Consider the following 12,827-nt stretch of genomic DNA (forward strand, 5'->3'; position numbering starts at 1 on the left):
GGAAAAAAAGAGTGGCGGCCTGAAGTCGGGGGCTTCCACGCCTGCACGAAACAATCAAAAGAAAAAGAAACGCGCGCAGAAAGATCCATCAGGTTTCCCTTTCTCGAAAAAAATAATGTGAAGTTGCCGATCGCACTCCAACCGACTTCATCCCATCACCATGCCATTGATTTTGCTCTCTCTCGTTTTCTTCCGTGAGATTTGGGATCGTGTGTGACGCATTGTGATCGTGGCTGGAGAATATTAATGCTTTACCCCGCCGGACCTTCAAGAGAAACAATAGGCAACTTTCCCCTCCACCTTGATTGTTGTCGGTGTTCCACCTCCTCCTTTCTTCTCATCTCCTCCCATCGTCTTCTATATAGTCTCCTTCGCACCTCTTCCCTTACCTTCAAGCATCTCAAGCATCCCAAGCACTTCAAGCATCTATCAGCCATAGAACTTCTGGGGTCATGGGGAAATTCCCTGCGGCCATCATCGTGGCCAGGTATGTCCACCTTTTCTTTTGGTTAATGCGCAATCGGGAACTGACCCTTTTCCTTTGTTTAGACATGGCGCTCGCCTGGATGTTGCAGATAAGAATTGGCATCTCACTTCGCCTACCCCCTATGACCCTCCCCTCTCGTATGGCGGCTGGCTACAATCTCGGGCTCTGGGGGCCCGTATCAATGACGTTGTCCAGTCTCTGGATGACTCACTAGACTCTACAACAGAAGTTGACAACGGTATCAAGTCGCCTTCCGACCGTCTACAAAAGCCAAAACCGAAGCGCAGGATTATCATTCACTCATCTCCCTTCACTCGATGCCTACAGACAGCCATCGCGGTCAGCTCGGGGATCTGCCAAAATTCGGGCGAGCCAGAGCTTAACCGGTCCTCGAAAGTCCCCAGTTTAGTCCAATCAAATTCGGATTCTGCCTTGACCCCTGGTCCCATTACATCAAGCGACCATCGATGTCTCCTACGAGTCGATGCCTTCCTTGGGGAATGGCTTTGCCCTAGATACTTCGACGAGATCATCCCGCCGCCCAACTCGGATCGCATGATCACGGCTGCAAAGCTCGAGCTGCTGCGTCGCGAGCACAGTTTCGTTCCCGAGGCGGACATCGTCCCTAGACCCTCCGCTGGCTTTTTCCCTGGTGGCTGGGGGAGTGCATCTACTCCGGTTTCTCCCGCCAATGATGTAACAGCGAAGATAAAGACAGAGGCCCCACCCAGTACACGTCAGACGCAGGCACAGAGGTCCCGCGCTGGCAGCTGTGACACCTTCAGCGCTGCTGAAACGACTCGCGGAAGGCGGATGCTCAGCAAGATCAATACCAATCTCCCCTCCATTCCAGATGCCGCCTACGTGCCTCCAACGCCTAGCTATGCCATTTCTCCTTCGGACCCCATTCCAGCTGGGTACGTGACGCATGCTCGGGACGCCTGTGTGAAGATCGATTTCCAATGGGACAGTATGCACGGGGAGCAGAACTGGGGTGATGGAGGCGAGTACGGCGAGGAATGGAGTACGATGCATACGCGGTTCAGTACGGGGCTCGACCGCATGCTTGCGTGGTATCGGGACTACGAGTCATCTTCTTCCGATCGGCCTCGACGACATTCTCAGATGCTCGACAGTTCTGGCGAAGCCAGTTCCCGCAGTGAAGCGGATGACGATACAGAGACGATTTTGGTTTTGATCACGCACGGCGCGGGTTGCAATGCAATGATCGCAGCACTGTCCGGGGAGCCATCCCAAGTGAATGTCGGCACTGCATCTCTCACCTTGGCGGTCCGCAATGATCACATGCCCGAAATGGCTCAAGATGATACCATTGGCGGACCAGTTCGGACCAAGGGATCCAACGAGCCATCCAGCGTGGAGAGTTATGCCATGAAAATGGTGGCTTCAACCGAGCACCTCCGCATCGCTCCCAGCACGTCACGTGTCTCCTCCCCGAGCCAGGTGACCTCCCCCTCAATCTCGTCCTACCGACACCGTTTAGCAAACCGCCCATCGCTGTCACAAGGTATGTTCATAATCGGACCCTCGTCGACATCCGGCCCCAGCACTGTTCCCTGGAATGCCGAGCGACCCTCTACGGCTGTCACTCCTAAGACCTCAGGGCTCTGGGGGTCCAGTGCCGCCGATGGCCCAGAGGACGATATCGTGCCTAACTTTGGCTGGCCTGCCCCGGCGCCACCGGTCCAAGGAGAGAGCTCGGTCCAGGCCAAGGTGGATGAACCGACGTCTGCCAAACAAGTGCCACAGCGAACACTCTCCCAGCGCGGACTCTGGGGGAGCGCGCCGCTCAGCAAGGACCGTGAAGCGGGACACAAGCGTCGCTGGACTGTGACTGAACGACGACCATGATGATACCAGGTGGAAATAATATTAATTGTATCTTTCGGTTTTGTTTCTTAGGCTTGGAGTTTGGGACGAGACCATCTAGCTAGATTGCATAGTTTTGGGTGTGATTAGCGGTTCATAGCTGACAGGAGTTAATATACCCTTGCTGATACTGATACCACTTACGATTATGGTGCAGACTTGAAGTAGGTCACAAGTAGCAGTCCACTGGATTAAATAGTAGAGGCCATACAGATGTCTGTCAAGTGCTGAGACGAACATCTGACTCAGTATTTATACACTACTAATACTACCCTACCCCATGACTCCATTCCACGAGCCAATCCCCAAATCCTCAAAGCACTCGAAGAACATCGCTCACCCTTGATTTACACCGCAAAAGTGCTACACAGACACTACTTCATTCTAGCAACAACCAATATAATAACCAATCCCAGAATCCAGTTCCACTAATACCCACCCCTAAACTAGAATACAATAAGATAAAGTAAATAGTACAACACCTCTCTCCTCACATCCAACCAACAAACCCCTCTTCTCACCTCTAATCCCCCACCAACAAGGCATCTAATACAACAACTTACACTCCCAATTCTCCGCCTCATCCGGATCCCCCTTCCCAGTATACTTCGCCTGGTACGGATAATGGCAAACGGGTCTCTGCCTAAGCACCTCCTGAGCATTAGTGGTGTTCTTCCACACCGTGGCAACAATACTATCCGGGGCCGTGCCATTCTCCACCCACGCCATCATGGCCAGGACCACATCGTGCTTGGCGTCCCTATATCCGGGGACACTCCACGTCGAGGTGTTGATGGTGGATGCTTGGTCCGCGCCGGCGATGTACCACGGGGCGTTCATGTCCGTGGGGGTGTTGTAGCAGTGTCTTTACCAGTCACATTTCAATTAGCATTGACCTTTCAAAAAGAAGAGGAGAGAAGAGAAGAGAGAGGGATAGGGTCAAGGGGGGGGGCTTACTCCATGCCCGGGATCAAAAACAGACGATAGAAATCATCCACGTCATCAACGCCGTTGGCCTGCACAGCGCTCTTCGCCTGGTCGTAGTAGAACGTGCTCGCTCCAGGAGAGACATAACTATCCGAGAGACCATGGTAATGGATGAATTTTCCTCCACGTTTCTCGAACTCGCTAATGTCGTATTGTCCTGCCGTCGCGTTACCGGGGTTCAAGTGGTCAGCTAGCACGACGGTGCTGAAGTCGAGGTCCTGCCAGACGAAGGAGTCACCCAGGCCCATGAGATCACGCAGGAACCAGTATTGCTGGGAGATGGTCGACTCCTCGCCGAGACCGATGTTGCCCTCGAGCCAGGAGGATTCACTTCCGTAGAAGAGGTGGCTGTAGACGAAGGTCTGGTTGGTGTCGACCCAGTCGTTGTAGATTTTGTACAGGGTGTTGAGTTGGTTCGTGGTGAGGCAGGTGTTGGGTGCGCTGGTGGAGTTGCAGGCCAGGGTGGATGGGTTGAAGACACAGCCCTCCGGGTTGGAGATGATGTTGTCGACAAGGCCGTCTTGAGGGTCACATTGGCGGAGGACTTCGGCGGCCAGGACGGAGAACATTTCCTCGGGGATGGTGTGGGAGCTGTTGGCGGGGGCTTGGTAGGTCGTTTGCTTCAGGTTGTAGAGCTGCTGGTGCGTGGTCCACCAGGCGGGGGCACCTGCGATGATCCCGTCGTAGTCGTCGGGGTACACTTGCATGTTCTTCATGCTTTGGCGGCCGCCGGTCGAGCATCCGTAGAAGTAGCTGTAGGCTGGGCCGCTGCCGTAGCGGCCGGAGATCAGGAGCTTCGCCAGGGTGGTGGCGCCGTGCCAGGCCCGGTAGCCCCAGTCGATTACGGCTTCAGGGCGACCGAGTGCCCAGGTTCCGGCTGTGTCGATGCCTTCGTGGCCGAGGTTGCTGGAGACGGCAGCGAAGCCGTAGTGCGTGCCGGTTCCCTGTTGGGGAGTTTAGTGGGTGTGTTGGGTATGGGGGTAGGTAGGGAGAGAGAGTACCATGTCAACCCAGTTGATGCCGCCTCCTGCTGCTGCGGAGCTGAGAAGTGTTAGTATAGGATGTAGTGGTATAGAATAGCGTAAGGCAGTGGGAAGCTTACAGCATCCGTCCGTTCCAGTTGTATGGGAAGATCACACCAACCAAGTAGCTGGAGTTACCCTCGGACGCGACGTTGACCTGCACAGCACACGACTCGGGCAGGCCGGTCGGATACTCGGACGCGGAGGTGTAGTTCATAGGGTTGAGAGAACCACCCTCGGGGACGTAAGTGGCCCATTGAACGCGAGCTTCGGTGCCATTGGCATTGATGATCTTCTGGAATGCAGATGCGGAGCAGTTGGTGCTGGAAATCGCAGTGGCCGCGGTGAATCCCACGAAGGGGAAGGCCGCCAGAGGGATCTGGTACCTCATGTTGTAAGTGAGGTGCGGTCAATTGGATACTGAAGTGAGTTGCTGATGAGGATTGAAGACCAGAGGAACTTTCTGCTATTTATGTACCATGGTGGTTATTGAGCAAAAGTAGACGCGTCATGTCTTCTGCAGAAAGACGGGACGAAGTATCGTACGGCATGGAGATGGATGATGCGGTGTTGGAGTGGTGAGGTGATCTTCAGGCACGTTGCTTGATTCAGAGATGAAGACCGAGGATAGACATAGACTCGTCATGTCCGATAATTAGTTTTATTGGGTTTCCATCTTCTCGTGGTTTGAGGAGCAGTGTTCCATAGTCATCAGTTCATGCTTGATGGTTGTGTTAAACAGATATCACACAGACTTATAAAATGACTTCCAAATCTGAACCTGGTATGTACATTGTGTGCAACAACCCTGAAAAAGCGTCCGGGCGTACCCCAGATGGACAGGGAGTAGCTACTCCAAAAGAAGCTTCAAACGACGAGTGGATCTCCGATCTGATAAGGCGGCGCTGCGGAGACTAGTCTACTTCAGGTATGGATGATCGTCGTGGAGATACCCTCTGATGAAAGTGGAATTGCTCCAGCAGGGCATCAGAAATCAGTGTGTTCGAAATATTATTTACCAGTCCAAGTACAGTCTGGCGGCATAGCTGATACATGCGATCGTCATAGCATTACCTGATCGCATCGAGCATCGCAATATTATTCGCCCTGCTAAGTCCGAGGCTAATGAGCTTCTCTGAGCTTAATTCGCCGGTGTGCATATTCCCTCTCCATCTGAGCTTAGTAGCCACTTGATCATTTAGGCATCAGAATAAGCATACACTCAACTTCTATTAGAGTTGTATATCCCGCAATAACAGATCGTGTGAGGTAGATGAAGAGACATCCCGCAGTGGAGATCTAGGTACCTGCGCTGCCGTGTCCCAGCCCTATCGAACCTGCTAGGGTTGGGATATACCTGCAGTATTGCGGAACCTTTTTCATTTCTGCTCGGGAAAAGATGGCTGTTTAAATCTCTCACGCCTATGCTTGAAGGATAATTCCTCCAAGTCCACACCTAGAATAATGGCGTCTCAACCACAACTGTGCCTAACTTTGAACTTTCAAGGAAGGGAAATTCCTTTGACGACATTCGGGACATGTCTTTTACTTCAAAAGCCGCTATACTTAAATGTGCATCGAGAGACATAAACAACTCTGTTGTGTCAAGGAACTGCCAAAGACAAAGTGTATAACAGTGGCTATTACCGCTGCCGTAACTGGGACGAGAGGACACTGCCGATAAGTGCCGACTAGGGGCTAATGTTGACTATCAATCTTTAAAAACATAGCCTAGTCAGTTCTCATTCTCTAATATAAATACTACATATATATGGCTATCGAGTGCGATCTGTTCATGGCTGTACACAGAGCATCGACAAAAGCAATACCCCCAAAAATCAGCCCTGTCTACTGTCAGCCCCCTCAAACGCGCAAATCTCTTCTTAGACAGCGGATTCTAATCCATGGAGATTGTATACCTCGCCAAGCGATGGCGTGTGGACAAATTCAGAGACTGTCCGGTTGAGCTCCTGTTCCACCTCGAACAATGCCTCCGGTTACCGGTGAGAGAAGCCCTCAATTTGCAGGATCAGCCCGACTTTTTCGAGACCCTGAAAAACCATGCTAAGAAAGACCTTGAATGTCCTTTTCCGTCAGACCGCACGCATCCTATTACTATTTATGAGGACGCCGCCTATAAATACCGCAAAAGCTTCTGTGACCTCGAAGTGCCGACGTGCCTCTTCGAGCCCACATGTCCTGGTGGTGTGGTCGACATGATAAAGAAGGGTGACGTTCAAGGACTCGAAAAACGGCTTCAACAGGGCCTGCATCCCGATGGATATAGTATAGCGGGGATCCCGTTTCTTTGTCTGGCGGTGGTACATATGCAAGTTGAGTGCATTGATCTACTGCTGAGGTATACTACATCCCCCAGTCCAAGAGGTTACTGGTTCGCTGCAGGGCCTCTTGACTATGTCATGCCCGCTGCTTTGAGTTACAGCTGTCGCGACCATAAAGCCATTATCCGAACGCTGGTTAACGTGGGAAGCTTCTTTAGCTATACCAACGTCTTGGACAGTATATTTCTCTACGATGACATCAATCTCCTGAAGAGGGTCATGGATGAGCCCCCTGGTCTCTTTGCTGAATGGCCACATAGTGGCTTCGAGTTCATATTTCATCGCCTGGCATGGCATGGCAAGGGTTGTGATGAAATCATAGACTTGATTAACTCCAGGAAACCTGATGCGGCTCATCAGATATCCGCTATGGGCCATACCCCTCTACACTATGCAGTTGAGAACAAGAATGATGTTAACATGGTTAGGAAGTTGCTTCGCTTGCCCATTAACCTGTCGGCGCTGGATAAGAACGAAGTTTCAGCCCTCACTAAGGCTGTCATCGATAATTACGTGGAAGCCGTCAATGCTATGATCAGCCACCCGGATATTAATTTGCTGCAGCTTCATGAAGTATTGGATTTCAATAAAACCCCATTGGGTCAAGCTATGACGCAGCGCAATCAGACACTTTTTATTATGCTGCTTAGTGATCCACGTATGTGTCTCACAGAAAGAGCCCGAGATGCAGCGCTTGTTCACGCAAGGAAGGTGGGGCTTGATGATTATTTTATAGAGCAAATCAGTACCCTGCAAGTTTGATCCCAGGACCGTGACTCCTGATAACATTGATGCATTGCAGGCCCATAAAGAATCTCAACCAGGAAATTGATGTTTTCTAGCTCAATATGAATATCACATTTTTTTAGTGGCTCCAGAGTTTGATAATTGACTAGCTTTGTGTATCATAAATTCAAAGAGATATCCAGCCACGGCCAGGAACCTCAACCTATGTAGCACGGATCTTCATCTTCTGCTCGGGTAAGGTAGAAATGAAGAACACCAGCATTGCCATAGTATGCCCTGTAACCATTGGTAGCGGCAATGGTACTTGCATCCACGTAGCGGAAACGCCGCGTTGATGCTTGATCACCTGGGATGACCAGATTTCCAGGAGCACCGTGGAACTTGATTTTGTGGACCTACCCATGGCTAGTTAGAAATGTTGAACGGCAGAATGTAGCACTGTTTGACCTTCTCGGCGTCTTCATCGAAGTCCATGGTACTCAATAGAGGAAGGATGTCCTCCGCTAACGCTTGTGCAGGATGCCCCGTATCAATGACATGCATATCCCATTCACCTTCCAGGGAATTGGGATCGACTGGCTCAAGCTCGTTGTAGACATGATCAACCTCCGCAGGGTCTAGCTGCTCCAGTGCGTTCGCAAGGCTGATATATTTGTCGGTCGCACTCCTGGTCCATGAATTATAAGGGTCTTGTGGAAGAAAGAGAGATGTGCTAACATACCGTGCCATCAATTCCACTAGGTTCACAATGAAGGCCAGGAGAGAATGCAAGAATATTAGTCTTACCTTCGTACATATGAGGGGCTGGTGTTACTTATATAGTCGTGGAAGTAGTGTAGAGCTGGCGCCATGATCGCAAACTCTAACTCTATTAGACCTTCCATGGCCAAGTATCTCGGGGGATGGGATCAGGAATCCGTTGTTGTGACCATGGTACAGCAAGCGTTTTAAGTCCGGGGCGCATGCCAAACAGAGCCTCTTGCGTAATTTGTGGCGACATTGGGAAAGCTCATTCCAGAATTAGCCAGGTATTCTAACCTTCCTGCGAATATGAGCTCCGCAATCAAGGTCTTGGGGGTGGATATACCTGTGAACTGGTGAGAGGTCAATGTCTTCACAAGTTGAAGCATGGCTGCCATTATGGAAGCAGATAGCTGGCTCTAACAAGAACGTTTCTACAGATCATCCTTTTCCAACAGGAGTATAGAAGGAACAACAGGCAATCATTGCCATCTCATCGGCGAGGGATTCTGGAGGTAGGGCATGACGGAATTTATTAGTCGTACTTGCCACCTTGATATGCAGCAGACCTTCGTACTAATAGAATTGTGGAAGTTTCCGATCTGGTGAAGGATGCTCAAGGATATTATCTCTATCTTTACAAGATCAGAAGTATCTCATAATATTGAGTAAGTAATTTTAATAGATAATCTCTACTTATAGATCAGCTTTTTTATTACTTTATAGCTTACTTTTATATAAAATTAATTCTTATCTTAAAATTCACTCAGGAAGATATTATACAGATTATATATTAATAATTGTAGTTAGTCTGGCGATAATATAATAATTTATTTATATTATTATGTGAATGTGTAGGACCCGCAAGCCTACTATATAAAACCATTACCTCGGTGCGTGACTGTTACGCAACTTGTAGGAGTAGCCCAGCGATGCTCGATACTAGATCCAGTTGCTATATCTATACCGCCTTCTTGGCTATACCTCGAGAACCAGTACCACATGCACTCCTCAGACCTGAATGTCAAAACAAATTGGACAATCTTTGTTTTAGATACGATGTCCTGGTATTTATGCGGATAACCTATATGCTCTAAGTCGTAAGTAGAAGTGGTTTGTGATCTAAGCACTACTGCTTTTGTATAGAATAGTAGGCAATTGTTGATAGGCTTTAAAATCAGCGTCGAATATATTCGTCGCTCAGTCTTGGGGGTACTAGATACATCATGGAGGCAAGCTGTGAGTGTGGTTGGTAACATCTGCGTGATGTTTGGAGCTGACATTCATTGCCAGATATGTGACTGATCATTGAAATCCCCGTATCATTCAGTTGAAACAACAAAGCAGGGAGAATTAAAAAGGGGTTTCATACAGAGATAGAGAAGGTTGGTCTTCCGACAATATCTCTCGAGGAAAATCGTCCTTGATCGCTCTTCATCCGTGCCAAGTCGCGGAGAGCACATGACCGGTTGTTTTCAAGGATGACTCAACGTACTATTTTACTTGATTAAACATGAGAGATATCTGGTCAGGTGTTGAGGTTATATAGTGGATGAGGTGTTTGAATGAGTATTTGGGATCAATGTCGGCAGTGACAGCGGTCTTGATAACGCAACTATTTGGCCACGACAGCAACTAAAGCTAGCTGTGCGGTTAATCAAAGGAGGTAAAGAATGGTGCGCAGAAAGTAATATGACTGGCACATTTTTTGTTTTGAAATGCCACATGTCCATATTATCCTACCTTAACGAAGGCTTAGGATTTCTCGAGATAAGAATATCTTTATAAGTAAAACCCTCATTATGACAACAGCGCCAATGGCAAGTAATCCAGATCGTCTAAGCAATGGTAATAGCGTACGCATATCAGATATAAAGTTGATAGTATATCAAGGTTTCAAGATGATCTGGATCGATCCAAATTAAATGAAGCAATGACTTAAATTAGTAACAGGGGCCCCGCATCCCATGACGAGGCCACTAGTCCAGATCGGGGCTAGTGGAGCATCCAACCTCCGGGATAATTTTAATTGATTCATGGTTTGTTGCTCGATTTCCTGCCACTGCATTTTAATCCAGCTGAGATTAACATCCATGACTTGCAGGTGTTAAATACTTTTTCCCCCTTTCTTCCCCTGCAATGTTAACCTTCAATTAAACTCTCCCACCCTCATTCTTTCCTCCCTACCCCGTCATTCCTTTCCCTTTCTCCGAGTCTGACAATGACTTCTTCCCGCCGCAACGGGCAAGCTCTGCCATGTGAGCCCTGCCGCAAAGCCAAAATCCGCTGCGATAGTGCCACCCCAACATGCCAGAATTGTGTCCGTCGCGGTAAGGGAGACAGCTGCGTCTACACGCCCGTTCCGGCTTCTCGCACCTGGTACTCGGACAATGCTCCCTCACCCACCGCATCACCACGTCCCCAAACAGCCCAACCCCGCCCCGACTCCGCTGCTCTCCAGAGCCGAGCCTCATTCAACGCCGGCGACGACAAATTGTCTTTTGATTTCGCCACCAATAATTCAGCAACATTCAGCGACATTGGCGACCAATTTAAACGCTCCCTGGTCATCGATGCGCCCTCCGCGGCTCGGCCCGATACGAAGCAGATCCAGCTTGGCGCTCGACTGCTCAATATGCTGTTCGAGCATTTCGCGTTATATGAGCGACTGTCTGAAACGGCAGTCGAGGTGTGGCCTGAGGGATGTGTCCTGGGTCATCGGCTGGTGAGCGGGATGTTTGAGGCGTTGGAGGATTTGCATGGGGCGCTGGCTGCGGATGTGAAGGACTTACAGTCGAGTTTGCTTCGCTGGTCGCAGAAGATCTTTGATGATAGTGCCAAGCCGCTGGCTGTTCAGCCGACTATGTCGCCAGAGGACTATATCCGTCGAATTTCTGGACGATGGGAGGGTATTGGACTGGTGTTTACGATTGTTGGTCAGGGCGCTATGCTTGAGCGGGATTGGAGGTCTATCCGTTCCAGTGAGGCGAATGTGCCGAGGGATCAGAAGTCGCTCGCTGCTCAGGCAGTTAGTGCGAGCGATACTTGTTTGCAGTTCTGCGATCTTTCTACGGCGGTCAATGATCCGTTGGGATGGCTACTTTTTCAGCATATTCATCTGCTAACGCTTGTGTGCGGTGAGAATGGTATGTTCTTCTCTGGTCTGTTCATTTGGGTATTTGGGGCTTTGCTAATTGAGATATAGATCCTCGGGCGTGGAGAAGACTGGCTGATCTTTCGACGACGGTCTTTACCCTCAGTCATAATGCACCTGAAGAGAAGCGCATTCCATTCTTCTTGCTTGAACTCCGCAAGCGACTAGTTGCCGGGGCTTACAGTATTGACAAGCAGCTGGCAACTTTCTTGGGAAGGCCTCCTCAGATTAGCTGGCGCTACTACGATGTGCAGTTTCCTCTGGACTTGAGTTACGAAGAGATTCTGGCGGAGCCAAAGGTCCGCGAGGCTGCCATCAGCCTGCTTGACAAGACTGGCTGGAATACCCAGGGTATCGTGGGACAGGCTGCGTGGATGCGCATCGCCCTTCTTATTGGATCTACGAGAGAACAGATTCTGGAGCTATCTTTGAGCCGACGTATCGAAGAGTTGCCGCGCAAAGTCCAGTAAGTGTGCCGCAGTTCACAAGTAACGATTGGAGAATTGCAGATCGGAGCTAATGTGCATCCTAGGGAGGTGTCGCAGCAATCTCACAAGACATGGAACGACTTGCCCGGCTTCCTCCGTTGGCGCCCGAGTGATCCGGACACCAACGATAGCAGCGTTCTCGTTCCATTGTATCTCAACTTCCTCTACAATGACTTCCTCCTCTATCGCGTTCTTGTGCGCCGGGCACAAAGTGGATCCGAGGGTCTAGTCAGTGTGTCACAGAACATTCTCAGCACGATCCTTGAGCTTATCGGCAAGGAGATCGGCTCAAGAACGGGAACTTACAATGTTGGATATAATGTGCGTGCTGTTACCCCTTCGATCCCTGCCCTCTTATGCTTACCTGTCCTTAGGCTGCATCTTTCGGTGTTCCAGCGGCCGGCGTTCTAGCAATCGAGCTGCTCTGCCAAGCCGAATCCCAGTCCCAGCTTCCCGCCACCGTCTTCCGGCGATCGGAAGTCATCCAGAAACTGACCGTCTTCGCTTCGCACCTGCAGTATGTTGTCCGCCCGCATGATGGAATGTATGAGGTCTGTCAGCGCGCAAGAAGGGTCATCTCCAGCATTTTGGATCGTATCCTAACGGTCAATCCTCCCGCACTGCCTGCAACCCTGCCGCCCGATGTTCTGGCGACCAACTGGTTGAACGGAGAGATTGTTGTTCTGGACGACGGAACCGATCTTTTCCGTTGGATTGACGGCTCCTCTGATACCTCGCGACGGGGATCCTGGGCTTGATCAGCACGCGCTGTATGGTATGATGATTAATGACTGCCCCATGATGAGTAGAAGTATCCTTGTTGGGTACTTGCAAAGTATGATGATTGATGAAATACCCCATGCTTCGATAAAAGCATACGATGTCTATGTTGTGGAATGCTTATCTTCTCCTTTATGTGGCTACCTCTTCGCGCACCAGGCTCTTACCGGCCTATGAGTTGATCTATCT

The 12,827-nt window shown here is 50.0% G+C and overlaps 5 protein-coding genes across 5 annotated transcripts; 3 read left to right on the forward strand and 2 right to left on the reverse strand.

Annotated features, from left to right (window-relative positions):
• The first annotated feature begins 60 nt into the window (after positions 1–60).
• Positions 61–2,512, forward strand: BO87DRAFT_375969 (uncharacterized protein). The gene is made up of 2 exons (XM_025623171.1): positions 61–487; positions 550–2,512. The coding sequence occupies exons 1-2, from the start codon at positions 453–455 to the stop codon at positions 2,357–2,359; spliced, it is 1,845 nt and encodes a 614-aa protein (XP_025480676.1). The 5' UTR covers positions 61–452; the 3' UTR covers positions 2,360–2,512.
• On the reverse strand, positions 2,435–4,777 carry BO87DRAFT_434937 (tannase-domain-containing protein; the record flags this gene model as incomplete). The annotated part of the gene is made up of 6 exons (XM_025627737.1): positions 2,435–2,563; positions 2,718–2,740; positions 2,941–3,242; positions 3,335–4,308; positions 4,366–4,405; positions 4,467–4,777. 6 exons carry the CDS (start codon positions 4,775–4,777, stop codon positions 2,435–2,437), a joined length of 1,779 nt encoding a protein of 592 aa, XP_025480677.1.
• A 1,513-nt stretch (positions 4,778–6,290) lies between these two features.
• Positions 6,291–7,490, forward strand: BO87DRAFT_425277 (ankyrin; the record flags this gene model as incomplete). The annotated part of the gene is made up of 1 exon (XM_025627289.1): positions 6,291–7,490. The coding sequence occupies one exon, from the start codon at positions 6,291–6,293 to the stop codon at positions 7,488–7,490; it is 1,200 nt and encodes a 399-aa protein (XP_025480678.1).
• A 182-nt stretch (positions 7,491–7,672) lies between these two features.
• Positions 7,673–8,204, reverse strand: BO87DRAFT_434944 (uncharacterized protein; the record flags this gene model as incomplete). The annotated part of the gene is made up of 3 exons (XM_025627738.1): positions 7,673–7,870; positions 7,923–8,142; positions 8,197–8,204. The coding sequence occupies 3 exons, from the start codon at positions 8,202–8,204 to the stop codon at positions 7,673–7,675; spliced, it is 426 nt and encodes a 141-aa protein (XP_025480679.1).
• A 2,233-nt stretch (positions 8,205–10,437) lies between these two features.
• BO87DRAFT_396371 (putative C6 transcription factor) lies at positions 10,438–12,616 on the forward strand (the record flags this gene model as incomplete). The annotated part of the gene is made up of 4 exons (XM_025625242.1): positions 10,438–11,362; positions 11,422–11,836; positions 11,903–12,179; positions 12,233–12,616. 4 exons carry the CDS (start codon positions 10,438–10,440, stop codon positions 12,614–12,616), a joined length of 2,001 nt encoding a protein of 666 aa, XP_025480680.1.
• Positions 12,617–12,827: the final 211 nt, after the last annotated feature.

This window comes from Aspergillus neoniger (genome assembly GCF_003184625.1).
Source record: "Aspergillus neoniger CBS 115656 unplaced genomic scaffold BO87scaffold_13, whole genome shotgun sequence".
NCBI classification, from domain to species: Eukaryota; Fungi; Ascomycota; class Eurotiomycetes; order Eurotiales; family Aspergillaceae; genus Aspergillus; species Aspergillus neoniger.